Source organism: Meleagris gallopavo, chromosome 2 (assembly GCF_905368555.1).
Source record: "Meleagris gallopavo chromosome 2, MGAL_WU_HG_1.1, whole genome shotgun sequence".
NCBI classification, from domain to species: domain Eukaryota; kingdom Metazoa; phylum Chordata; class Aves; order Galliformes; family Phasianidae; genus Meleagris; species Meleagris gallopavo.
The window spans coordinates 25,971,794-25,997,980 of NC_139405.1; the positions used below are offsets into that span (position 1 = coordinate 25,971,794).

The 26,187-nt window shown below is 39.8% G+C and overlaps 1 protein-coding gene and 1 long non-coding RNA gene across 4 annotated transcripts in view; one reads left to right on the plus strand and one right to left on the minus strand.

The window, feature by feature from the left end:
• EPAS1 (endothelial PAS domain protein 1) overlaps positions 1-26,187 on the plus strand; it is a 78,611-nt gene that overhangs the window by 44,388 nt on the left and 8,036 nt on the right. For both annotated transcript variants that reach the window (XM_085219370.1, XM_010706779.4), the window contains exons 3-8: positions 9,689-9,840; positions 10,277-10,361; positions 10,846-10,964; positions 11,075-11,277; positions 19,973-20,079; positions 25,352-25,499. In XM_085219370.1, coding sequence (XP_085075496.1) covers positions 9,689-9,840; positions 10,277-10,361; positions 10,846-10,964; positions 11,075-11,277; positions 19,973-20,079; positions 25,352-25,499 — 814 coding nt within the window. The remainder of the gene's footprint in view (positions 1-9,688; positions 9,841-10,276; positions 10,362-10,845; positions 10,965-11,074; positions 11,278-19,972; positions 20,080-25,351; positions 25,500-26,187) is intronic.
• LOC146544908 (uncharacterized) overlaps positions 1-26,187 on the minus strand; it is a 68,483-nt gene that overhangs the window by 514 nt on the left and 41,782 nt on the right. The window contains exon 3 of one of the 2 annotated variants that reach the window (XR_014882024.1): positions 1,188-26,117. The exons of the other annotated variant lie outside the window; for it this stretch is intronic. This is a non-coding gene — a long non-coding RNA (uncharacterized LOC146544908). The remainder of the gene's footprint in view (positions 1-1,187; positions 26,118-26,187) is intronic. 2 annotated transcript variants of the gene reach the window in all.

The following is a 26,187-nucleotide window of genomic DNA, read 5'->3' on the forward strand; positions in this document are numbered from 1 at the left end:
AGGTCCAATACTTTGTTCTAAAGGCCTGATTGTTCTAAACACTGGTAATGAGTAGTAGGTTGTCTATATATGGCAGACTGAGGGAGCTAAAGTAAACAACTTTTAAATCATTGATATGAATGGATTCTATTTAATCTGTATTGCTTTTTTTGGACTAATCTGAAATATTAAACCAGCATTACATTTTTAGCCTGTTAAAACTGATAAAATGAACAATATTATTATTTTGCATAATCACATTGATAGAGATTTGTTGTTTGAATAGCATGTAGAATCAAATAACTGTTGTGTCTTGGGAAACTTCTACACTGACTTTATGTGTCAAGAATATGCTAAAAGAAATGTTGAACTATTTGTGAAGAGCAAAGCCAAAATTTTGTCTTCTACTTCATTCATGGCAAAACTCCCAATAAGGTCACAATTGCCCTCCCTCTCTTTAGAAAAATTGAGTCATACCATAACAACTGCTCTAAAAAATGCCATTAGGAAGTATCTCATTCCCTGGAAAAGTATGTTGTTGGTTTGTTGTTCTTAGTCTGAAGGATACAACAGATTCAGTTCTATGTCTGTATGCCCCATATTATTTGTAGCTATTCTGGACTCTACTACGACTATTTTATGAACTATGGGCTTTTTACCTTAACTTATAGAATTGGATTTTAGTGTTTACTTCTGTAAAAAGGAAAGTTTATTTGCTAAATAGCATTTGGAAATAATCTTTGATATCTCCATGTAATTAATGCTTGAAGTGCATTAAATAGGTAAACATTCTTTAAAATGCTATACAGCAAGCCAAATTTTTAGTGGCTTTCTCATTAAAAACAAAAACAAAACAAAAAACCACAACCAGCTTCAGCTTTACAAATATTTACATCAGATGAGTTAGTGACTGGTACAGAACAGGAAAAGCAAACTTCTGCAGGACTGTAACAGATAATATAAATAATGCTTGTGTCTGTGGATGTTCAAACAAAGTAATTTGATGCTGTCATTATGAGAAGAAAATATTGCTGATCTGAAAACCATTGAATTTAAAGTGAACTTTTCAAATACACTTTCACTTATTGACAAAGTTCTACAGACAAAATATTTGGTTCAGCACTTCTTTAGTGTTAAGGGTTAAGATTGTATTATTTGAGATTGATGACAACTCAATATATTGATGTAGTATTCATATATTTGCATACTTTGGTGTGTCTTCTGTGACACTGCTTGAAAACCAGTGTGATTTGTGTAGCTGATTTACATTTTCTTGAGGTATCACCATGACCAAGGAGATAGACAGGAATCTGGAAATGAAATGTTACAGTTGTGACAGACTGTGTTTTAACGATGTTCCAAATCTCTTCTATGTTAGTTGTTTTCTTAGCCTTTAGTCTGATCTGCTTCCCCAGTTAAAATACTGGTTTGGATTAAGTCATCTCATGCAGATTTGTCCATGGAAGTGTGGATCAGAGTTTCAAAATCTTTAAATGTTTCTTTTGAGTGATTGAGCTTAAGTTAGTCTAAAGGGACTGATTTTTTAGCAAAGTTGGATATTATTTTCTGACATGGGGAATACATGGAAATGAAAGAACTTGAGCTAGAAAACCACCGAGTACTTGTAATTTCTTGCTCATCTGCTACTTATATTCTTCTGGGTTTGGCTACTTCTTAAATCAAGCTAAACAAGAAAGCTGAAACTGTTTAGCCCCAAATATTGGAAAGAGAACACCTATCAGGCTTTGGAATACAGTGGTTATCAAAGAGAGGACTTTCTTTATCAGAATAATGATTTTGAAACTTTATTTCTTTTGATTACTGTGCAGTGTACACTTGCTGAGATTCCTGAAATTCACATAGGAAGAGTCCTATTCTAACCAAAGCAAATTTCTATCAGTTTGAGTACTGTTTCTTCCCCTCAGGAGACAAAGCGGGAAAATTGAATATAGGCATTTCTAAGCAGACTTTTGGCAGGTGAGAGTTTTTGAAAAGCTTCTGCCTTTCAGGCCTGTTGTACAATACTTAATGCAGCTGAAGTTGGAAAGGTGTTGTTTTTCTGACCTGTTCCTGTGAGAGCGGAATCAAAGTCTTTGTGGTCTGCTGAGCAATGTCAGTCTTCATAAAGATACAAATTTTCTCTATTAGGATGTCTAATTTAATTCAAAATGATTATTTTTTGACTCCCTTATGAAGAGATTTTGGCAAGAGCATGGAGTGAAATGGAAGTGGCTTATGAGATGCCTGTTGGTTTTCTTCTTTCCAAGCCCCAACCGAAACCGCCCCCATTTGAAGTCACATCTAGCAGACTGGAATTTAGCATTAGCTTTGCATTGCATTTGAGGAGCCTAACTCCAGTACTAGGTAGCACAGAGCTGCTTCTGTCATCTCTGACAGACTAACTGGGAACTATGCGGTGGTAGAGAACTGGAGCATGCATGAGAGACAAACACCTACCCCAGCCTGCAGACCTCTTTGCTTTATGTTGTCTTCATGGAACAGTACTGATTATTTGGGCTAGACTCTTAGTGTAAACTGGAGTTAAGTGGGAATTTATGTTCTGTCATTAATTAGGAAGTTGAAATAATGTTTACTGTACTTATATACACACACACAGAATGTCGCTAAAATAAGCCTGGGATACAGCTTGGTAAATACTTCAGAAGTCAGTAGAGAAAAACATACTACTTGATTAGCATTTTTGTTATTTGTTATTAATTATATCAAAAGCTCCTGGTGGAAGACATCATATTTAGTAATGCTGTTTGTGGGCATGGTACTCAAATGAGGACACATCTCGATACATGGCAGATTTACTGGGAACAGGGCAAGCGAGAGCTTTCGTGGGACTGCATCCTCATCTTTCTGCAAGCACACAGAATCATGGTATGGCTTGAGTTGAAAGGGACTTAAAACCCAACTGATTCCAGCCCCCTACTATGGGTAGGGATGTCTCCCACCAGCTCAGTCTGCCCTGAGTCTCATCCAGCCTGGCCTTGACACTTCCAGGGATGGGGTATCCTCATGCTTCAGATGGATGGCTTCAGGCAGTGTGCCAGCCTCGGTCCCTTGGCACTGAATGCTTGATGCCTCGTTGTACTATTCCCTGACTTGGAACAGAGCTTTTCACTTGTGTAACTCTACTGTTTGGCTAGCTGTTCCTGCATAATGATTATTTAGCTGGCAGAAAGCTGAGACCTTGGGAGATCTATGCCTACGTTCTTCCAGCAGGTGAAAGGCAGAGCCTGGAGTCTGAGCATGCATTGGGCATGCATTGAGCTCGGCGCTACGTGCTGCTGGAAGGCCCAGCGTCTGGGCTGCGGGCGCGCTTCTCCTGCAGCCATGGCGGGGCCTCCGCCGGGCCCTTGCATCCTATCATAATAGGAAATAGCTGGTTGTATATCTCAGAGTTCAAAAGGGTAAAAAATACCAGGCTTTGCTTTATAAAAGTTGCTTCTTTACTTAGTAACGCGTTTCCCTTTGATTTTCACAGTAGGCAATTCTGTGTGGGAATGTTGGAGAGGAAGCCTTTAACATTTAGAAATGCAGGCTGTTAGTCTGACGGCCTGATTGAGATTAGTATCACAGGAAGCAAACTGAAACAATGGCTTTATAATACTGTTTCCATGTTGTGCACACAACAGTACGCGGTATAATTGGAATGTTAGTAGAAATATCATTTAATTATGACCTCTTAAATATTTTTCAAGCTGTCTTCTAATTCTGTTGGCATAATACATCTTGCCGTCGCTGCATTAATGTCATTGGGATAAATTTAGAATAGATCTTTGTTTAAGTAAAGGCTTTGATCCCAGAAAGTTGCTGCTAAAAATTGGCTGTTTGGTGGTTATCTGTATTGGAGCTTTTGGATTTAGGAGCTTATGTCTTTCAGCATAGTCAGAAAGACCAGTACCAGTATTTGTATCTTACTATTTCCTAGTACAGCTTGTGCTTTTCGGGTATGAATGGATGGCAAAAGAAAAATAATTGTCTTTTTCCACACAATAATAAATCTATCTCCCTTAGTATTGTGGTAGTTTTTAAGGCTTACTCAGTGTGTTGTTGTCTGAATATTAGAAAGAGAATCCACTTTAGGAAGCCTGTATGGGGTGCCAATAATTTTAAGTGTTTATTTGGACTGCACATGTGATAGAGGAGTTACTGCAACCAGGACACCTTGGCACCAATGTGCCAGGGCTGCTGACTTTTTAGTTAGGCTAATCAGGTGAGCACAGCTTTATCAGCTTGCTTCAATCCCATGCTAATTGTACAGTCACCCAGGTGTCTTTTCTGCAGAGAATCCAGCAAAGGAAGCTGGGTGGGAGTCGTTTCTTTGCAGGCAGACAACAGAAGAGATGGGGAGGGAGCAGGGAAGCAGACGGGAAGTTGTTTGGGAGAAGGGAGGCCACAAGGAAGCCAGTGTGAAGTTGTTTCAAGGGAGGGAGACAACAGAGCAGGAAAGCCAGTGGGAAGCAGAAGGGAAAAAATAGCTTTTCTCTGTGCTTTTAAGGGAGAGCACAAACTGCGAGGAGAACTGATGTGGGCATTGTTTTTGAATGTCTGGACAAGCTGCATCTAATCTCAGACCATTGTGGCATAAAACAGTGCTTTAAAAATAGCTTGTCCACTTGTTTGCTTTCATTGAAAACTAGCTCTGTGCCAGCTGTGCTGGTAGGATTGAGTGGAGATGGGTACCGAGTGCCCTCAGCTGCCTGAAGTGACATCCTTTTTGGGGGGAAGGTGTGCTCAGAAAGCCTGGTCTGATGTGATGCTGCATCCCTCCACTCATCACCAATTGCAGCATGACTCAATGCACCTTCTCAGAGGAGAATCTGAGGGATTTGGCTAGGTACAAACTACAGTAAAATTGCAGCATTAACATAAGTGTTTTCTTTATCAAAATTTCCTGTGCTCCTAAAGATAGGAGCCCTTCAGGAAGACTCAGGTTTAAGAGTAGCTTTTTTGTGATGTATCTAAACCGAAAGCATTTATTGGATATATTGAAAATAACCCTTTGAACAGGATGTACTCTTCCGTCAAGAAAGGGGGGAGGTGAGGGGAGGGGGAAATCTGTTGCTTTCCTCTAATGCAAAAAAAGAAACTGGGAAGAGACAGGTCTGTTCCAAAGTTGCCCTCTCTGATGCAGGTTAAAACTGCTCTTACGTATTCCCTACCTTCTGATCTGGCATCAAGCAACTTTTACAATCCTCTGGAAAACTTGCAGCCTTGTGTCTGCTATGCACAACATCTGAGCAACTTTCTGGTACTTGTTGGATTCAGGATAAGAGACAAACCTTGACAAGTCTGTGGAGTTGGTGATGTGACCCCTTGTAGAAGCCCCTTTAAACATTTTGTACCTCTGAACTGACAAAAAAAAAAAAAAATGCACCTTTGGTCAGAACAAAGCTGTTGAAAGGAGCAGAGGCTGTTTGCTAGGGGTCTGTTTGTACCTGAGCAGTAAGGAGAGCCTAAAGTTTGAGCCTTCAGATTCATTCCAAGAGATTGGACTGAAGGAAATGAGCAAGCATCTACGGAAAAAGTGTTCTTAAACTTGGGAACAGAGCACATCCTGACAGTGGGAATTAATCAAAGCTTGTTTACAGGCGCTATTTTTAGCATTAAAGGTTATCATAAACACTGCAATAAGCATTTGCCATTACAGTTCAAAGTTTCTTGTTGATGAACACATTCTACTACAGTTGGTGCGGATTTTTTTCAAAATAGAGCTGATTAAAAATGCTTTTCAAAATTTGATACAGACTGAGAAATAAACTGCAAAAATGCCATATCAAAAATTGATGCAGGCTGAGAAATACTGCCTTGAGGCAGTGTGAATGCATTGCATGGGGTTTGGGGACTATTGCTGTGCTCCTGGGTGTGCTGTAGAAGCCCTAGGGATGCCATTTCACTTCTGTGTGGCTCTCTGACTTATTTCAAGATCTACACATCTCAGCAAGACAGGGATTCTCCCTCTCTTATAGGCTTTCCTAGTGGTGTATAAGAATAATCTTGGCTGAGATCCATAAATGGAACTATAATATGAACAGTTATATTACAATGCCTCATTCTGCTGAATTAATTTATAGTTAGACTGGAATATCTGTAGTCCACTCTCCCACTGTCCTGCTACCTGAACTGAGATAATCTGGTGATTAGTGGGAAAATGAAAATAATCGCAGGCAAAAAATAAGTTCATCCTTACTGCAAAATTAATATAGCAGCTCTTTTAAACAGTGATGACAATCAAAATTCTTCCTAGAAATCAGAGTAAGTTGGATCCACAGTTAACTTTCTTTAAGACTTGGAAAAGGCTGGCAAGTCTGCATGGGCTGCCACTGCCCAGAGAAGTGACCTCAGACCTACTGGAAATGTCAGGCTGTTTGCCTCTTCCTCCTCGTGCAGATGACCTGTTTTCATTTGGCCTCATCTTTCCATCTGGAGCTGAAATTCCTTATGCTAACGCTCCAGCCTGGCCCTACCATAAACTCGTGAAGAAAATTCAAAGCAAAGTGAAAGATAACTAGGGTTTCTGGGGCCAGCTCACAGCAGCAGTGGCTTTATTTGTTCTTCTGCTGTTAAATAGATTTGTTCTAAAGAAAACCAGATTTTTGCAGGTAGGAATAACTTAATTGTGCCCAGTATATCAATCTCCTAATGTGTGTATATCCTCTGTGTATTAATAGCTAGTGATTTTCACAGGAGAAAGGGAACAAGCTGTAACACTGTAAGTATAGGCAAAGGAGGGATTCTTATGTATTAATTGTATTAATGTAATTATACTGCTAAGCCTCCAATGCAGAGCCTAGCAGGGGCACAGCAGCGGTGCCAGCCTCCCTCTTTGCTGCAGACCAGCGATTTCAGTTTGTGCTGCTCAGGGGCTTAGCACTGTTTGTGCCTACGGGGGCCACCGCAGGGAACCTGGGCAGGGGAAAACATGACCAGCTCAGGGGCCTCTCCCCATGCCTCTGCAGAGGTGGCTAGGGATGCCCACAAGGCTGGCAAGCACGAGGAGGCACAGCAGCACACACCATTCCCCTCCCTCCTCCCAGCCCACAACACAGATGCCTCCAGCTGGACGAAGGTAGTTTTAATAATACAGTTAAACTCTGATCCAACAAATCCCTGTAACCACGTTAAGCTTTAAGGCTGTCTGTGTCTTTAAGTGCTTTGCTGGACTAAGACCTTAAGGGATTGAACCTGCAGCCCTAATGTGAATGATCCTATGTCCTCTCTATGTGTTTGTACAAGTAATATAATTTATATACATGGAAAAGCAAACTTAATCACCTGATAATACAAGTAAAGTGTTTGTCTTTCACTGTTGGAGGCATTTAAGAATACAAATGCTTTGAATAGCCTTCCTGCTTTTGAATGGTGATGTTTTGTTAATGCAAACTTAATGAGCTGGAAAAAAAAATGGAAAGGAGGGTCTGGGGTTAGAGCTGAAAAGTCATTTTTTCTCCGAACCCACACTTGGCTGATTGTCTTGGGCTGTAGCCATGATCCTTGCTGAATAAACCATTTGTTTGCATCCGGAAAAGTTAAAAAAGACCCTTGACATTCTTTACACAGCAGAAACAAGCTTTGGAGCAGATGGTCACTTACCGTTTTTTTTCCCCACCTAAATGTCATTATGGTCAAAGTGCATACTATTCAAATATATTATTGTGTATTTTCTGTATTTTAAACGCTGGCCCTGATGTAATTTCCTGAAGCCAGTTGCTTTGTAGTGAGGAGGAATTGGCCCCTGCGCGTGTAGTTCAATGCACAGTGCAGGACGTGAAGCAGTGCACTGCCAGCCTGTGCTGCCCATCCCGGGTTTCTCCTCTTCCCCTCTAACCAAACGGCCATGCTGAGAAACAAAGTTAGGGACACAAAGTGCTCCTGATGGCTCTGGGGCTGACCAGCACCTTCCAGTGCTTGCAGGATGGGTGATGGGCAGCTGCCAGAGAGGTGCAGAAGCTGATGTCAGTTTTGTCGTCACTCATCTGTTCCAACCAGGGTCTGCACGCTGCAAGTGCTCATCCCTCCGTGCTTGTTCTGATCCAGACTTAGGTATTAGAGGTGCAATTGCAGGAGGTGAATAGATCAGATTCCTCCTTTAATCGTAGCTGTTTCATACTTAAAAGTAAGAACCATGTTAGTTTGGCTTAGCTTCTTCCCTACTGGGGAAGAAAAACAGAGCAACAACAACAACAAAGTCATTTCCAATAATGTACTTTGCAAAGCAACACCCCAGTTCTGCTTCTAGACTTCTCCTGAAACTAACCTTTCCACAAGAAGAGAATATGAATGTATTGTTTTAGGGTGGGAAAGAAAAACACATAAATGAAATATTTTTCTCGAGTTTGCTAACAATCAAAATCTCTGTGCTGAAATTGGAACATTTAACCAACAAAGCAAAACAGCTACTCTGAGCAACTTCTTTGAGTCTCCCTATTCTTGCAAAGCAGGCTGATGCAGTAGGATTGGAGCCTCTGGCCAGAGCAGTCCTGGTGGGCTCAGCCTGAGCCCTCCCTACAAAGAAGTTTTTCAGTATCAATCATGTACAAGTCATCTGCAGGCTTCTTATTTATGAGGCTGAACTGGTGTGGGAGTTGAGAAGGTGAGAGTACTATATGGCCAGCTGGATGACGGACTTAAACCTGTGAGAGGAGAGGAGGTGTTAGGAAGAGCAGTGTGTCTGCCCTCTTCTCCTACAGCCATGCCTACCAATTGTATCCCATCTCAGGAGGTGGAGCACAGACACTGAAGGCATAGCAGTGCCATCAGTCATCTCTACAGCCAAGCCAAAAAAAACAACAACAACAAAAAAAAAACAACCAACAACAAAAAACAAAAACAGGAAGGTGAGTGTCAAAAACAAAAACACAAAACAAGGCAAGGATGTCCTCAGTTTTCCAGCAAGACCTTAGATTTCAGCACAGCAGTAGCACTCTTCCCCGAAAATGTTAAGATGCGCTGAATTTGTGAACGCTTCATAGGCAAATGTGTGGGATCTGAAGCTTTTCCCTTTGTGGATCAGGAGGGAACATAGGCGGGCAACAACATGTGTCAGAGGTGAATGGAGTTCTGACTCCTGCAGGTGTAAAAGCAGGTATTGATGGGATGGATCTGAGTTTTTTACAGGAATTTTGGGAATTGCTAGATGAGAGATGTCCCCGAAAGGACTTCAAGGGACTTTTCCTACTTTTTCTTCTAAAGGTAGTATTAACAGACATCTTCATTCTGAGTGCAGAGCTATATAGGCATGCTTCATAGGAAGAGTATTTGAACTCCTTGGAGAACCTGACCTGATGTAAATATTTCTTGTTAAGACCATTCAGTTGCCTTCTCTAAGATCTGCCCTGCACTTGGCACCTATTAGATGTGAAGGTAACGTGTGGCCAAAAGAATGTATGTCCAGAATCTATGCTTTGTGTCTGAGTATTGGCAGTGTTATGCAATAAGAACATGTCCAGCAGAAAAGCAAACAAGGTCAATAGAAAATCTGTTGTGTTTGTCAAAAGGTTTAGCAAAGTAGCTCCTGCCTTTCCATAGGGAGATCATGTTCTTCTCAAAAAAGGAGAAAAAATAGGTTCCTCCACAAGGGATTTATGGAAATGAAATTCGAAGAGCAGAAAAATATTTTGTTGCCTTGTTATTGGATGTGATGGTGCTGAAAAAGGCTGGCCAAAGATTTTAGATGCTTTTTTCCTTTTTTTCTCAGTATGTGGCGACAATGAGAATGAACTAGAGGCAGACCAGCAGATGGACAACTTGTACCTGAAAGCTTTGGAGGGATTTATTGCCGTGGTGACACAGGATGGAGACATGATCTTTTTGTCAGAGAATGTCAACAAATACATGGGTCTCACCCAGGTAACTTGTTCCCTCACACTTTCCTGTCTTTGTAATACAATTCCTAGAAACTAGACATATGCCTAAATGCAGAAAAACAAGTATGTGTTTCTGGAAAAAATAAAAAATAAAATAGAAATAGACTGTCTTGTTTGTCAGACAGATGCCCTGTACACCAGGCAGCACTGCTTCTGTTGTTATTTTCTCTCTCCATTTCTATCAAAGTTATAGTGTTTTTGGATACTGGAAATGAACCCAAAGCTGCTGTTAGTATATTTAATTGTAGCAACATTTTCTTCTAAACAAATGATATTTAAAAGCATATAAATGAGCAACTGAAATTCTCAGCAAGAAAAGACAAGTCCCTCCAAAAATTGTCTCCTGATCCATTTGATTCACATTATTTTCTGTACGTGTTGCTTTTATTTAAATAAGGATCATTTTTATTTCTAAATAGGTGGAATTAACTGGACACAGTATTTTTGACTTCACTCATCCATGTGATCATGAAGAAATCAGAGAGAATCTGAGTCTGAAAACTGGTAATACTGAAATAAAGAGTTTGCTTTAAAAGAACCAAATGAAGTAATCGGCCGATAGTAGAGATCTGTTAGTCATAGTAAAGAGAATTTTTGTTCCTAGAGCAATCATCAACTGTTATTCAATTCTTTGCAGATTTGTTTTGTTTTGTTTTGCAAAATACTGCTTATGTATGATAGACCTCAGAGCTGTTTGTTTAGTGTTTTCCTTTCATCAAGTTAAAACAGGTGAAATGTTTTCTCTTGTAAATCTTTGCAAAGATTTTTGTGCTGCAAGCTAAAACATAATTTTAATGCAAAAAGTCCCATTTAACTTAAAGTTTATGATCTACAAACTGCTTTTCAATGGTCCATGCATCTTTGATGGTCTCTGCAGCTATGTTATCTGAGAATTAGTCTATTATTTCTATTGCATCTTTTGTGCTTATAAACAGGAGAAATCAAGGAACGAAACTGAGAAGACTCATTTGCCACTTTCCTTTTGTAGGTCCAGGCTTCGGAAAGAAAAGCAAGGAGATGTCAACTGAGCGTGACTTCTTCATGAGGATGAAATGCACCGTTACCAACAGAGGCAGAACAGTTAATCTCAAATCTGCCACATGGAAGGTACCATTTTAGCAATAAGTGTTGACTTTGTTTTATTTTTAAGAAGACATTCTGGATTGTAGGGAATGTATGTTATGTGTCTGTTTTTCATTCACAAATTGTTATTTCAGGTTTTGCACTGCACTGGACAAGTTAAAGTGTACAATACTTGTCCTCCTCACACTTTGTGTGGGTATAAAGAGCCTCTTCTCACCTGCCTTATAATAATGTGCGAGCCTATTCAGCATCCTTCAAATATTGATATCCCTCTGGACAGCAAGACCTTCATGAGTCGCCATAGCATGGACATGAAATTCACCTACTGTGATGACAGGTAAACTTAGCTGATAGCTGATTTCTTCTTTTCATGGACATTTCAATTTTATCCAAAACAAGCAGTCAGCAGTCAAACTGCCCTCCTGTGTATACCTGATCAACAAGGACTAAAAGAAAGTACAATCTGTTACTCAAATCTCAATTTAGACAGAACAGTACTCCTGCTGCATTTCTTCCACTTCCAAGTGAGAAATTCAACTTTGCTGGCAGAAGGCAAGGCAACTTAGAGCCATAAACATTAGTTTCTTGAGTCTTAAATTGAAGAGTACAGAGAGTTTCTGTTATGTTTTTAGAGAATACCTCTAGGGACATGCCTTATGGAGCTTAGTCAAGGACTCTAATAGTTGTTTTGGCCCAGATTGCTGGTTATCAGTTAGTTGGAAAAGTAGTTTATGCTCTAGACTAATTAAGAACTGTTAAGGCACCCAGAGCTCTGAAAGAAGCTGGTGCTCAAAGAAGAGTGATTACCCTTTACTGTTTGTGTGCACATTTTAGAGGTGAAGTGGAGAAGGTCTAGACACAGCTAGGGTGCAGTGCCCCCCACTCTTCAGACTCTTGAATGAAAGAATGGAGGTCCCCATAGTCTCTCTGCCTGTTTTCGCTAGAATCTCCATGGTGTTTCATACTATCTGTCTTTTCTCCCTGCCTATATATGGTAACCACCTTCCTTGCCTGTGAGTGAACCACAAGGCTCTTCCCGTGAAGGTTCCTCAAGTTCCTACTTACAGAGAAAATAGCACCTGTAATACTCTGGGTTATTTTCTCTTTTCTTCCTTTTTTTTTTTTTTTTTTTTTTTTTAATGCTTATTGATTCATCCCTAGCTTGAGCACTGTGTGCAGTTTTGGCCACCACAGTATAAGAATGGCATAAAACTATTACAGAGCATCCAAAGGAGAGCTACAAATACAAATATGGTGAAAAGTCTGGAGAGCAAAATGTGTGACAAGCAGCTGAAGTCTCTGAGTTTGTTCAGCTCAGAGCAGAAGAGCTGAGGGGAGGCCTCATGGTGGCTGCATCACCTCACAGGGAGCAACGGGGCCCAAGGGAACGGCATGGAGCTGTCACGGGAGGGGCAGTTGGGATTCATGGTCAGGGTCTGCACCAGAGGGCGGTGGGCATGGAACAGGCTGCCCATGGCAGTGGGCACAGTCCTGAGCTACTGGAGCTCAAGGAACAGTAGGACAGCACTGTCAGACACAAGACTTGAGTGTTGGGTGGTGATGTGTGGAGCCAAGAGGTGGAGTCAACGATTCCTGAATTTAATTTGAAGTTTTCTGATGGCTTTGTGTGACGCCGCTCTCATTCAGAGATGTTTGCAGCCACTGATATCTGTAGGGTTGTCAGTGAGTTTATCTGCATGCTTGAATCCAATTAAAAACTCACAGGATTGAGTCCTTATTTATTTTCTTGATCTTTTGAAGGCTTTTTAAAAGTTATTCTAACCAAGATTATTATTTTAAATTGTATGATGCATCAGCCTTTAAACCAGCTGGTTTAGCAGCTATGGATGAAAGCAAGGTTACAAGTGTGAAACTCATGACCTTATTCTGACCTCTCTGGGAATTTAGCAGCAAGTCTGTTGTAATTAGAAGTGTGCTATGGTGTAACTGCAATAAAATACTCTTTTTTTGTTTAGTACTTTCAGGATGAGAGTATTGAGGATTTTGCTGTTAGGAAGAAAAGTCTAACAAGACAGTAGTGATTCATCATAAATAAGCAATGTAGCTCAGAATAACTGGTGCCATAAACTTACTCAGTGGTTGAATTCAAGCATCTAACAGAAGCTTCTGCTATATTGCATCATTCTCATATCTCTACCAGACTTGATGCTTGGGCAATTATAAGTGCAAATTTGCAGGACTTTTCTATGGAAGATATATATGATTGTTTTAAAAAGAGTGAAACGTTATGTGCTTGCTTTAATTTACAAGGAGGTGATGTACAGAGAAAACCTTTCATGTAGCAGTGAAATGCAACAGCATCCTCTGAATTACATAACTTGTAAGGAATTTCAGAGATTTCTCAATAAAACAACCAAACTGCATGTCTGTTGCTAAATAATTTAGTTGGGAGGCTTCATTCATGTTTTACTGAAATTATGATAAAGCCATGAAAAGCCAGCGAGGCCAGAAAAGGAAATAAACCTCACACACCTTTCAGGTTCTTCCCAGTCAATCCTTCTGGCTCTCTTTCCTCCCAGAGGGATGTTGGCCTCTCTCCAGCAGGTGACACCTCAGCAGGCACATAAAAATGTAAAACATTCAACTGTTCTTATCAAATTTGGTGCTGTTAGACAACTGGCATTAAAGGAGTAGCTTATGCCAGGAATGTAAATCCAGGCTGAGGAGCCAGAAAAGAAAGGCAGCATGAGGCAGTCGGATGCCTAAACCCTGCTCAGTGCACTCAGCCTTTCTGCAGCAGCATGATAGGGCTGACATGGATCATTTCACCACGAGAGATCATTGTGTGATCTGAGCTCAGGGCTGATATCCAGGGAGCAGCATGCCTCCTCACACAGTCTAAGGACCCTTTTTGCAGTTCCTCCAGTGTGAAGAGGTCTACCTTCTGGACTTCTTCCACAGTGTTTTTATTTTTGAAGCATCTAGTTCAAAAACTCTAAGATTTCAGGGGCATTATTGTAATGAATGGCCGCTATGCTCAGCCTTACTCATGATGGAAGCATCCGCCTTCAGTATGAAGCTCAAATACATACAAAAGATGGCTGTGTGCAACTGAAATGTATCTGTTGCAGAAAATGATGATGGCATCAGCCATCTCCTTAGGAAAGCTCATTGTCTTTTTATGTGACAAAAGAATACACTGATTACATTTCAACAGTAAGTAACAAAAATTAGATGGCTTGATTATTTAGGATTTTCCTCAGGAGGGTGCAGGGACAGGGAAGACATGACATGGGTAAGCCATGAACTGAATAAGACTGGCCTTTCCTCATCTAAAATATCTGAGATAGTAGCCTTTATATTTTGCCTTCCAAATATAAAATGTGTATATATGTGGGTCTGTTACTTGCCTGTGGCTATGTGGGAAGGATTTGTATTCTTAAAACAATTTTAGCAAGGTGATGAACCCACAAAGACAGGGGTTTTGAGACATAAAATACTAAAGATCGGTCCACAACTCAAATTCTTTGTTTTTCTAAATGCCTGCTTCAGCCATTCCTGGAGAGTGATTTAAAAACATTCCCTTGCTCCACTTATCTTGGCTAAGTGGTTTTCAGGAAGGATTATTTTAGCTGTAATACGGAAATGCTGATCAGTGGCACAATTCAATAATCCAAGTGAGGACTTAGTTCAGCTGCACGAGGCTTCATGTCAGGGACAATCTCCTGAGAGGGTGTTTTAGTCAGAAAGGGGCAAGTCTTTGGGTGAAAGAAGTTCTGTTACTTTAGTGGCAGTGACGATGCTCAGCGTATCTTCCTGTACAGGGCCACTGGGACAACGGGTAGACAGAAATAACTGCAGCATGTTTCTGTGGTGGAAAAATCCACAAAACAAATACAAAAACTCTATTTGTGTTTGATGGAAAACTCCCAAAGTACTTCAGGTACCCACAGGTACAAAGGAAATGAATACACTGTATCTTTGAGGGAAGGGGGCTTTGAAAGCACAGTGGGTGATGTGGCCTTGTATGTGATGCTGGCTTTCTACCTTCACCCCCAAGACCTCTGTGGGGTGCTGTGAAGTGGAGGGGGAAGTGCTTTTTGCCCCAGATGACAGTATGTGGCATGTGTGAGAGAAGGATAAGGGAGAAAATCTGTCTTGCACAATGAGAGAGGACTGGGCATGCAAGTTAGCCATTCTGGAGGCTGTCACAAACCCGTTCCCTGGCACCGATACACTGGAAAGCATATGTTGCACATTACTGTAAAGGCATTTCTGCTTTGGGGAATTGTGTGTTCCTGGTTACAAGAAAATTACAAGAAACCCAACTAGTTACACTCTTTTTGCTTTTCCTTGATTGGGATTTTGTAATGAAAGAATTGAAGAATAAAAGTGGGCGATGGAGGATGCACAGTAATTCTAAATATGATTGTGCAGGAAGATGCAATTCCAATAGTGTTGGTCCCAATCAGGTTTCTTCTAATACGAGCATAACCCTGTTGAGAGGACACTGGATTGTGTTGTACTTCCAGTTAGGACTCTGTAAAGCGGAAATATGCAAGCACAGGTCCTGACAAGAGGTTTTAAGTTGCTTTTCCATTTGACCTATATTTGGAGAATATCTTCAAATTGTGTGAGAAAGCAAGTAAGCATGTGAAAGGATGTCCTGTCCCTCCTCCATCCCCGCTCAGGGTTAATGCAGCAGGGAGAGGAACAGAGTGATAGCTGAAACCAGAGGTTTGCATTTGGCAAAACTGGCTCTTGCTTTTTTTTTTTTTCTTTCTTTTCTGAATTATCTCATAGAACAGGAATAAGAGCATTTGTTAATAAATAAACTTTGTTTTAGATAGACCAAGGGTGGAGGAGAGACAGAGAGTACTCTTGCAGTTCTCAGTGTACCCTTATTGATTTTTTCCTTAGCAGGGCAGATACACCCCATCAGGACAGCTCTGCCTCTGAGGAGAGCGGGTGGGGATCTCAGCTTTGTGCATTTGGTTGGCATGGGTTAGAATGGGAGATGCCATGAAAAATTCACTGTGTCTCACTGCCTTTTGTGACAGCACCATCTGGAGCCATCTTACCGGAGGAAACACTGGTGCTCAGCAGGAGAGCCACACCACAGTGCTTGCCCAGCTTTACCCTAGAGGCAATGGCTGTTTGGGCTCATTCTCATTCTCTTTGGGTTGCAGGTCATTCAACTTTAAGTATAACTTTGTTTGTTTGTTTGTTAGTTCCCAGCAAGACCAATTTAACTTCAATAACTTGGTAACAGTTTGAATACAGAAAGGCTTTGTTCAGGGATCCACACCCTCACACACACAGAGTCCACACAAGGGCTGTCGGATACACACCCAGCTATTTTCTCTGAGCAGTAAACATTACAGTAGGGTTGCACAAAGAGCCTGGCTTCTCGGTCCTGTTAGCTCTCACTATACTATTTTAACTCAAGTAATGTTATACAATAAAAAGCTTTGTACTCCTGCAAAGAGACAGAAAAACACCCGAACCCAATTAAAAAAAAATAGATAAATAAAACACCTGAAATAGCTCATCTCTTAAAAGATGTGGCCTTGGACAGTGAACTTCGTTTATGCTTTTCTGTGTCTCAAAATGAATAGGAAGGCCAAAGTTGTACCTGTCCAGGTATAGGATTCAAATTCGTTGTTTTACTTAACACAGAAGTCTCTACTTCCGTCTCAAGAGATGGCTGTATTAAGATAAACTGAGAAAGTGAGAAAGAGCACTTCAATAGCGGTTGTTGGGGCAGACTCACACTGGAGGGCTGCTGCCCATCTCTTAATGTGTTCTTTGAGATTTGGACCTTGCTGCATTTTGGGGACAAGTTTAGCTCAGAAAACTGAAGTGCTGCTTTGCAAAATTAGGATTACCCCAAAGCTATTTGTGGTCCATAAAGGGCTGCTTAGCAGGAGCACAAACAGCACAAACAGATCTTGGAGGCTGCACTGGAATGGCCAAACTCAATGCAGTGCCCTAGCAGTGTCAGTGCAGAGGCTGTTACAGCCCTTGCTGTATTTCAACTTCAGTACTGCGCTGCCAGACTTCTTCCACAAATATCTTGGAGAGGCACAGAACCGTGTGATGAACACAGAGGAAGATGTTGGCCCCAACATCTGTGAGCATCAAAGCTTACTGGAGTTAGCAGCACCAGAGGAGGAAGAAAGGAGCGTGCGACCTGTCAGCTCTCGCTCCAGAAACAATGCTGTTAGCAATTCTTGGAGAGAAGATACTTGTTATAAAATAGTGGTATTTGAAAGTGTATCTAGGAAACGTTGCCAGCCAGCTCTTTAGTGTTTTGGGGTTGGGAGAAAGACATAGGTCTAGAAAAAAGCATTTTACTCCCAGGAGTGTTTGAAAAGAAATGTAATGAAGCCAAGTACCAGAATAATAGATCAGTTAGCAAGGGCAGTGAGGCTGGTTAGACAATTTGTGCTTAAAAGTAGCTTCTTAAAAACAATTGTTTATGACTGGTATTTCACTGTTACGTGGTGTTGCTTTGGTCAGTCTCGTCAGGTTTGCGAGTATCTTATCTTTTTGTATACTTTTTTGTTGGTCGTAGTAAAAACCTATATGCCACTTGCTAACTTGAATCCAATGCAAAATTTTATCTAATCAAACTTGGCATTATCACAGCAGGATCATACCACAAGTCTTCCTGTCCATGGATTAAGGAGAAGGGTAATTTTATAGTGAGGACACATACTTGTTAAGAGTTTGTTGGTAAGGAGTAACTTGAGAAGAGAATTACAGGATTGAAGTAGACAATGTTGGCATAGAGATAGCAATTCATCTATGAGAGGAGTTAAGAGTCCCTTAGCTTGCTGTAATGCATATGTTTTGCTTGCTATCTCAGTCCCATTGTTGACATCCACTACAGCTGGTTTTGGATTTGCATTGGTGCTTCTGGGTGCATGATGCTGCTTTTATTTCATTACTTTTATTTCCTTTTCCTTCTTTGCATGCTTCAAATGAGTGGATTAAGATTAAATCCTGAACTTCCTGAATTTTAAAAACCTTCCCCTTGTGCTGAGCTCCAAACTAATCTGCTAGCTTTACGGTGCTCTGCCATTGTGTAACCAAAGGCCATAGTTTCAGTTTTTAAAGACTGTGTATTTACACTGGTCCTGGAAAAAGCCTCTGGCTGCTTGCTCCAGTAGGTCCACGCGACTGCGAGCGAAAAATGTACTTTGAGCCTTAATTTGATTAGGGCTCCTTCTGTATTCAGTGTGTTCTCCTGACATTTTAGCTCTTCTGACCCACTCGTTATGAGGACTCTTGCTTTTATTAAAAAGAAAAGGCATTTGTGGTTTCAGAGAAAAGTTAAGATTAGACTGTGTCACAATTTAAATGATCAGCAACTTGCCAGTGAAGAGTGATTCAAAAATTCCCCTTTTGTTGGTCTAGTGGTAAGCATAAACAAAGCTATAAACACCAACAGAAGACCACGTTGTCTGGGGGAATGCAGTAAAATCAGCAACTGTCTTTGCTTAGCTGAACCTTTATGAGCTCAGGTTCATGCCATGGAGATGAGGATGGAGAGCAGTTTTCAGCGTGACCAACCAAGGTGTCCTGGGGGTATGAGCTTGTGTGGAGGTGAGGGAAAAGCTGACTCAACACCTTGGCTTTCAAACTGTACACAAAATAGCTGCATCTGATTCATCTTCCTTGCTCGAGGGGGATCTAGATGACTGCCGTGCTCTTGTTCTGTTTGTGTTACAGTATTTACATGTCTGTCTTGTAAAGACATGCTTCTGTCTGGAGGGCTGGGCCACAACTGTCCTTCCAAGCAGTACATAAAAGTGGAGATGTGCATCTTGGAAGTAGCATTGCGGTAATGCTACTAATCAAATGTGGTGTCAGATAAATCCTTCCGGGGGAGTTTAGTTATGAGGCATAAAACTTGGGCACTGCTGTTCATAGCAAGTATGTGCTGTAAGATGTGACCCTCTTTCCAAACTTCCTGGCTTTTTAAGGTTTATGACAGCCAAGCAGTTGATTTGTAGTTGTTTTGGTACTTCTCTGTGTAGCATTGTGGGTGATTATTACAGTTTCAAAGCTAGGAAGAGGCATCCAAGACCATTGTTGCTGACTTGAAAAACAGTAATGCTTCTGTGTTTTCCCGGGAGATATGTGATATCTTTAGTTTTTGAATGCATATAGAAGATTTTTAAAATTATTATTCTTTTACTAACTATTTTTTTGTAAGCGTGTGTGTATGATGGTTTTAATTCAAATTTAATTCAGGAAAAAAGAACCCTTCTCCTCCACCCCCTCATTAGAGAAGTTCATCTGCACAGTGTGCTGACCTATTTTCATTTACTCAGGAACTTGTGACAAACCGTGCCTTGCCTGAGTACTCAGAAAAGCTCTGAAAAAAGTCCTTTTTTTTTCTTTTTTTTTTTTTTCAGATCATAGCTTTCCTTTGTGTAAAATCCTACTTAGCTTGTGGATTAGTCACCCAAGTAACCTAATCCACATGGTAAAGTTCTCATACAATTGAGAAACATTAAGTGAAAGAGCTGATTTTTTTCTTGTAACTGTCCTTAGTTACTCACCTTGCTTTTTTATTAAATGTAATACCAAAAGCAGTGAATTAACACCTTTATATAAGTAAGCTTTTACAATTTATATACTTTCAAACCTGGTGGTACCAGTCACTATTCCCTTCCCTTGTGTGCATTTATTTTTGAATGATGGAAGTGGGAATTTCTGTGGGTAGGGAACAGCTTGAGAACTTGGTCAGCAATAATTTCATTGTTGTGAGCTCTATAGAAGATACTGTACAATCAGTCTGGGAAAATTTGCAATGTGTGCAATGATGACCATCCTAGGAATTTCTAGGAATAGAGTAGTAGTATTAAAAGCCAATCTATTCTTAATATGGAAATATTTAAGAACATGATTGGAAATCCTCTGTAGCTTCTAAAGTGCAGGGAAGTTCAGGATTTCTCACACTGTGGTTTTAATCCTTTTTTTTTTAAGGACTAGAAGTGAGTGCTGTGATTTACTGTCAGGTGATGTGAATTTTAAATGTTTGGCTTTTCTTAACCTAGAATTACAGAATTGATTGGATACCACCCAGAGGAGTTGCTGGGCCGTTCAGCATATGAGTTCTACCATGCCTTGGACTCAGAGAACATGACCAAAAGTCATCAGAACTGTAAGTCACTCTCTTAGTTTTCTTCATAATTGGCAAATAATAAGCCACAACTTGTAGATACCTCAATAAGTAGTTGAAAATATAAGTGCATCCTGTCTGTGAGAATGGGTACTTATGTGCACGTATTCTTAGAAAAAAGAATAGGTTCTTTCTTTGTAAGAAAGTTTACATGTTACCATGTTTGTCTTGCTGAAAACTGCTTCTGCTCTTTCTATGTGGTTTGATTTTTGCCATACTTAAAACTAAATTTAGATCATAGCTAAAAGAGGATCTTTCTTTCAGGAGTAATACAAAGATCAGTTGAAAATTTGAACAGCTGAGTTAGGCAGTATTAGCTTGGTGAGAAGTGCATTTGCTGGTTTATCATTCTGGTGTACTGTTGGGCTCAGCAAGAAGGATGGCTATAAAGAGTAGAAGGAAGAGCTTAGTACAGCATATTTCTGAATGTTCTTCTACCAAAAAAACCCTCTCTTCACTCAAAAGAGATGTGCAAAGAGACTTTCTAAAAGAGGTATTCATTATACAGACTATATATAGAAACAGAAACAGATTCTTCTTGTTACTCTTATGCTTAAACTGCCAGCCTTAGCTGTTTTTGATGTGAAATACCTGAATAGTTTTGGTAACAGAGATCAGAGCCAAGATCTGTTCCTTCTATTCGGCAGATATCTTAAGATATCTTAAAATTGCTTGATTCAAACCTGCAGTCTTAAAGGTGGCACAATGGCTGGAGACAGCATGGTGCCCTAACATACAAATTATGCTTCCTAGGTCTGGCTTTACAACCACTGAACTAGTAGTGCATGGGAGAGTACTCAGCAAAGAACCACTAAAATTTCTGTTACTGCTGTTTTAATAAAACAAGGTAGAGCTGATAGGCTGGTGAACACAGGTTATAAACAAAAACATAAACCTCCTTGTAGTTATTATGATCAATGTCTCTGTGGCTCAGGAAAGACTATGACTTACATCATGTCTGTAGGGAATTACCCAGCAAATGCACTTAGAAGAAAGTATTTTCTGTACATCTTGGAGAAAGTATCAGTAAAGAATAGCTGTCTGACTTTAAGGAGAAAAGGGAACGTAATGTGTTGTTAGCTGCAATGGCAGGGATTCAGGACAGCTTTGAGTTGAATGTTATTTGAAAGAATGTTTGGCAGTGATTAAAGTTGGGTGCTGTATAACAGTGTTAGCGTGAATCATCTGGTTTCCAGAGCTGCTGAAAAAAAAAAATAATCACACCATACTTACACATTCTCTGGGAATATATTTGTTAAAATTGTTTCTTTGAAAATGCGTTCATGCTTTTAACAGTGAAAAAGAGTGATCCTTAGAGATAAGATGTGGGTAGCACATGATGGGCTAAGAGTAATCCTATGAGGAAATAGATGACTATGCTTTACGGTTGGTTTTGAGTTGTTGAGTTACATTTCTAAGAATGGGACAATGCTAGAGGGAATAAAATAAGAGTTGGCAAATTTTTTGGTGGCTGGAAAGAGCCCATGCTGTTTATCCCTGTCTAATTAATCAGATAGGACCATTGAATCAAGACATGTCTGTGTAAGGATTTCTGGATTGCTTTTACTAGAAATCTTGACCAGGTATTGATAGTGGCTTCTTCTCAATGTAGCAATTGGAATCATCTCACAAAGGGCTTAAGTTGATGTTTGATGGCCCTTTGGTGTCTACTGAAAGTATCATGTTCTACAGACTTGTGCTGTTGGACATGAGGGTTGGTCGAGGTGCTGAATTAAGTCAAAAGTGGGAGAGGGGGTGAGGTATACTAGCAAAAGTGCTGAAAATACAGTGCGCTACACAGAAAATATTTAGAATCAGACTCATCCTAGAGCATATGGTGCTATACAGGTCAGTATGGACCATCTCTACTGGTCAACACTCCATGCTATGATTAACACTATATATATACTGTTACCCTCAACAGAATTGTCAGTCAGACTTCTTAGCAATTCAGAGGATGACCACAAAGACAAATTAGAAAATCCCTAGGTTTCTTAAAGTGTGCCATTATTACTGAGATGTTGTCTAATGCAAAAGGTTACCAAACAAGCACGTAGCTTATACAGGACTTAACTGCTTCTTCCTAGCCATACTCATTTATGCAAGAAAATATCCACTTCATAGCGTTGTAAATCAGAATACAGAACTAAACACAGCATTCATGATCAGCACTCTTGTATGTTTTCTTACAATATTCTTTTAATTACAAATATACAACAATATAATGATCAATTCTGTCACTTAGTATTGTAGAGATGTATAGAAAACAGAAGGAAAGTGAAGCTTAAGTCATAGAATGGCTTAGATTGGAACTTAAAGATAATCTAGTTCTGACCCCCCTGCTGTGGGCAGGGGCTAGTTAAACCTCATTAAGTTTCATGTGCCCACTTTTTGAGCCTGTCCAGGTCCCTCTGGATGGCGTCCCTCCCTTCTATTATGTCAACCACAGCTCACCTTGGTGTCATCAGCAAACTTGCTGAGGGTGCACTCAATCCCACTGTCTGTCACAAATAAAGATGTTGAAAAGCACTAGTCCCAAGACAGACCCCTGGGGGGCACCACTAGCGACCAGCTTCCACCTGGAAATAGAGCTATTGACGGCAACCCTCCGGCTATGACCATCCAACCAAGTCTTTATCCATCAAATAGTCCAGCCTTCAAATCCTTATCTTTCCAATTCTGAGATAAGGATGTGATGCAGGACCATGTCAAAGGCCTTGCACAAGCCCATTAAAGAGGAAGAAAGAGAAAAACCTCAAGTGAGTCTAATAAATAAAGCAGGACTCCTTCCCTTTTCTTCCTTTAAATTTAGTTGCAAATCATGCTCATTGCAGTTCTACTGTACAGCAGGTTTCTTTTTTCATTGCCAAAGTTCTTCATTAACAGCCTTGCATTCAAACAAGGCACAATAGTGCTTGTGTTCTAAAGTAAAGTTGCATATACAATATGAAAGTCTTAATTAAGTCAACATCAGTAGAAGATTAGAAAGTGGCAGTATTTAGCGTACCTTGTTTTTCACACGTTATGCAAACAAGATGGAAATCTGTTTTATTGCCTGTACAAATGATTGACTGCAGCGTTATATTTTCCAATTTAGCGATTAATAGTCTGTAATTACTCTGATTTAGGCTTTGGTCTTGTTGCCATTAAAACCAATGAGAATTTCACTGTTGACTTCAGTGGAGAACTGAATGTCACTGTCTGGGACATGTTTCTTGGTAATGCACCTAGAATACAACTCCCCCTTTCTATTCCCAGCAGTAAGGCATACAATGTGAGTGTATTTCGTTGACATGTTACTAATTCTGTAAAGGTCCAGACACGCATGTATATATCTATATAAAAATGTATATTTTAAAAGAAAAAAAAAAGTTCACTCTGAATCCAGAACCTTAAATGCAATGTTGATAACAAAGTCAGCAGTTATAAGTGTATTAGTAATTTATGAGATTACCCCAAGGAGTGATTCTGGTGTACCTTATTATATCAGAACATGACATGCTTTGAATAATAATAATAAAAAAGATTAAAGCAGTAAAAAGCTTCTTTGTAATGTAGCAGGCGCCTACGCTGTGACTCTTATTGATGAGCTGATGATTAGGAAGCTGTGTAATTGTGTTTCACAAGCAGAGCAGAACAGTTCAGTCACTAAAACGCTTTGAAATGAAAGCCTTTTGATTTTGTTCTGCCAGAAGTATTTAATCAATAAAGGTACTGTTCTGCTTTGTCTAAATAAATTAAATGAAGGATGATTAAATATTACTAGGAAGAAAACAAACAAACAAACTTCAGAGATAGAAAGATAAACACAGTGACAATTATCTACAATGCAGTTGTGTTTCACAGGGTTGGAGGAGAGAGCGACAATAAATAGTCACTGTTGAGTGGCCACATTCACAAGGAATTATTCTGTGCAAAGAATACAGAAATATGTTCCAGTCTCATTGAGTAAAATGCTTTATTTTGGGGGCATTACTTTGATGGCATACTGTCTTCACACATAAAACTGTTTAAAAGGAAAAACTGCCAAGCTGTTCAAGTGTTGAGTTTGCCAGTTCCCATTTAGGTACTCAGTGTAATTATGTCTGCATACAAATAAATACATTCTTGTTTGTACTGCTTGTGTACTCCAGCCCTAATTTTACTGCTATTAATTGCTAGGATTTCATATTTTTTTCAAATAAACAGTTGTAAATTGCATGACAATACACCTTGCTTTTAAAAAAAGTGTACACGAGGCACACATCATAAAACTACATTGTAGATGTCCAGAGCTCCACGTTGAAATTCCATTCTTTTCAAATATTACAAAACACCTTGGGAACCTTCACCTTTTGAACACCTACATGAAACTTTAAACCTGAATTGTACTGTCATCAGTTTATTGCTTGAGAAACACAGGCCAGTTCAAATAAAACATTTGGAGTTAACATTATTTGATTTTTCACATGAGTCTCAGTTCCTTCTCTTTTGTTAATTCCAAGCTGTTACAGAGAACCAAAACTAGATAAATAAGATGTTTTTTCTTTCTCGATGTTGATACAATTATGTTACTTCTTCAGCCACTTAAAACCAATATTGTGCTAAGGCTACTTTCACTTTTGTGTTGTTGATACCTTCAGCTCCTGACTCTAGGCATAAAAAGAGATAGGTATGGAATTGAACCACAAGAATTACTTTATTGTGGGTATTGCTTTTAAATCATCTGACCCTTGGTTTTATCCACCACTAAATCAGGGAGACTATTTAATAATTTCCTAAATCAATTTGAGAACCAAAATTGAGAGCAATTCTACTGGAACAGAAGCTTTCAAGAAATATGCAGTCAGCAGACTTTACTTTTAGGGCAATTAGAATCTTGTATTAAATTAAAAAAACAAACAAAAACAAAACAAACAAAAAAAAAAAAAAAACCATGCATTGATCTAAATATTCAGACAATCTAAAGGTCTCAAATGCCAAGTGTCTTGAGTGGAAAGCTCAGCTTAACAGACACATTTATATTGAAAATAGTTGGTTTTTTCTAGAAGTTGAGCATCATTGGCCACCCTGCTGATGGCAGGGAAACTGGTTCTAAATGATCTTTAAGATCCCTTCCAACCTAAGCCATTCTATGATCACTGTTCACAAATGTTTTAGTGCAGTTCTCATAATGAAAACTTGGGAGCAGATGTATTTAAACAAGTAAATTATGTATTATGCATTCTTACTTGTGCTGCTACCTTATTTTTCTCTCTCTGCTCCCATTTCTTAGTGTGTACAAAAGGTCAAGTGGTGACTGGCCAGTACCGTATGCTTGCCAAGCATGGTGGATACGTGTGGCTGGAAACTCAAGGGACCGTCATTTACAACACACGCAACTTACAGCCTCAGTGTATCATCTGTGTCAACTATGTGCTGAGGTAAGTTGTGCAGAACAGAAAAAACACTTCTGAATCCTTGTGCTGGAAAAAATGCAAGGATGAGAAATATTTTTGAAGGGTCTATTTATCCAGTGCTGCTATGCTGAAATCAGTTTAGTCATGTTTGTTCAATCTTGTTTACTGATGTTAGACATTGATGAAGAATGTGGCATGCCCGTTCCCATACGAGCTGTTGAATTACACCATAGCCTTTTTCTTCTGCTTTGCTGGTGAAGCAGAACATAAAGCCTGCGCTAAAGGTTTTATTGCGCAACACAACTACTAAATACATTTTATTTTTCTAGTACTGTGACAGAGAGAGAAAACTCGGTAGTAAGTGTATCTTGTGTTCCTAGGAAAAGCCAAAAATCAGAACCACAGATTAGTCTCTGTCTTGAAAAGCTCATGTGTTTTTGGTCCTGGACAAGGCATAAATAAAACACTTACTTGAGTGATAGTCTGGGTCATTGTAGCCCTGACTACATCCCTTTAAAAACCAGATCAACAAAGCCCTGAGTATTCTCACAGAAGTCCTGACCACATTTTCTGCGTCATCTGAGATTGTGGTGCTCAGCAACACTGGAACTGTGCCTTGTCTGTCAAGAGCCTGGCATTCAACTGCAAGAAAACAAAAATACTCTTAGAGCAATCTTTAGAGAGTTATAATACCTGTCTTTACCACATCTTT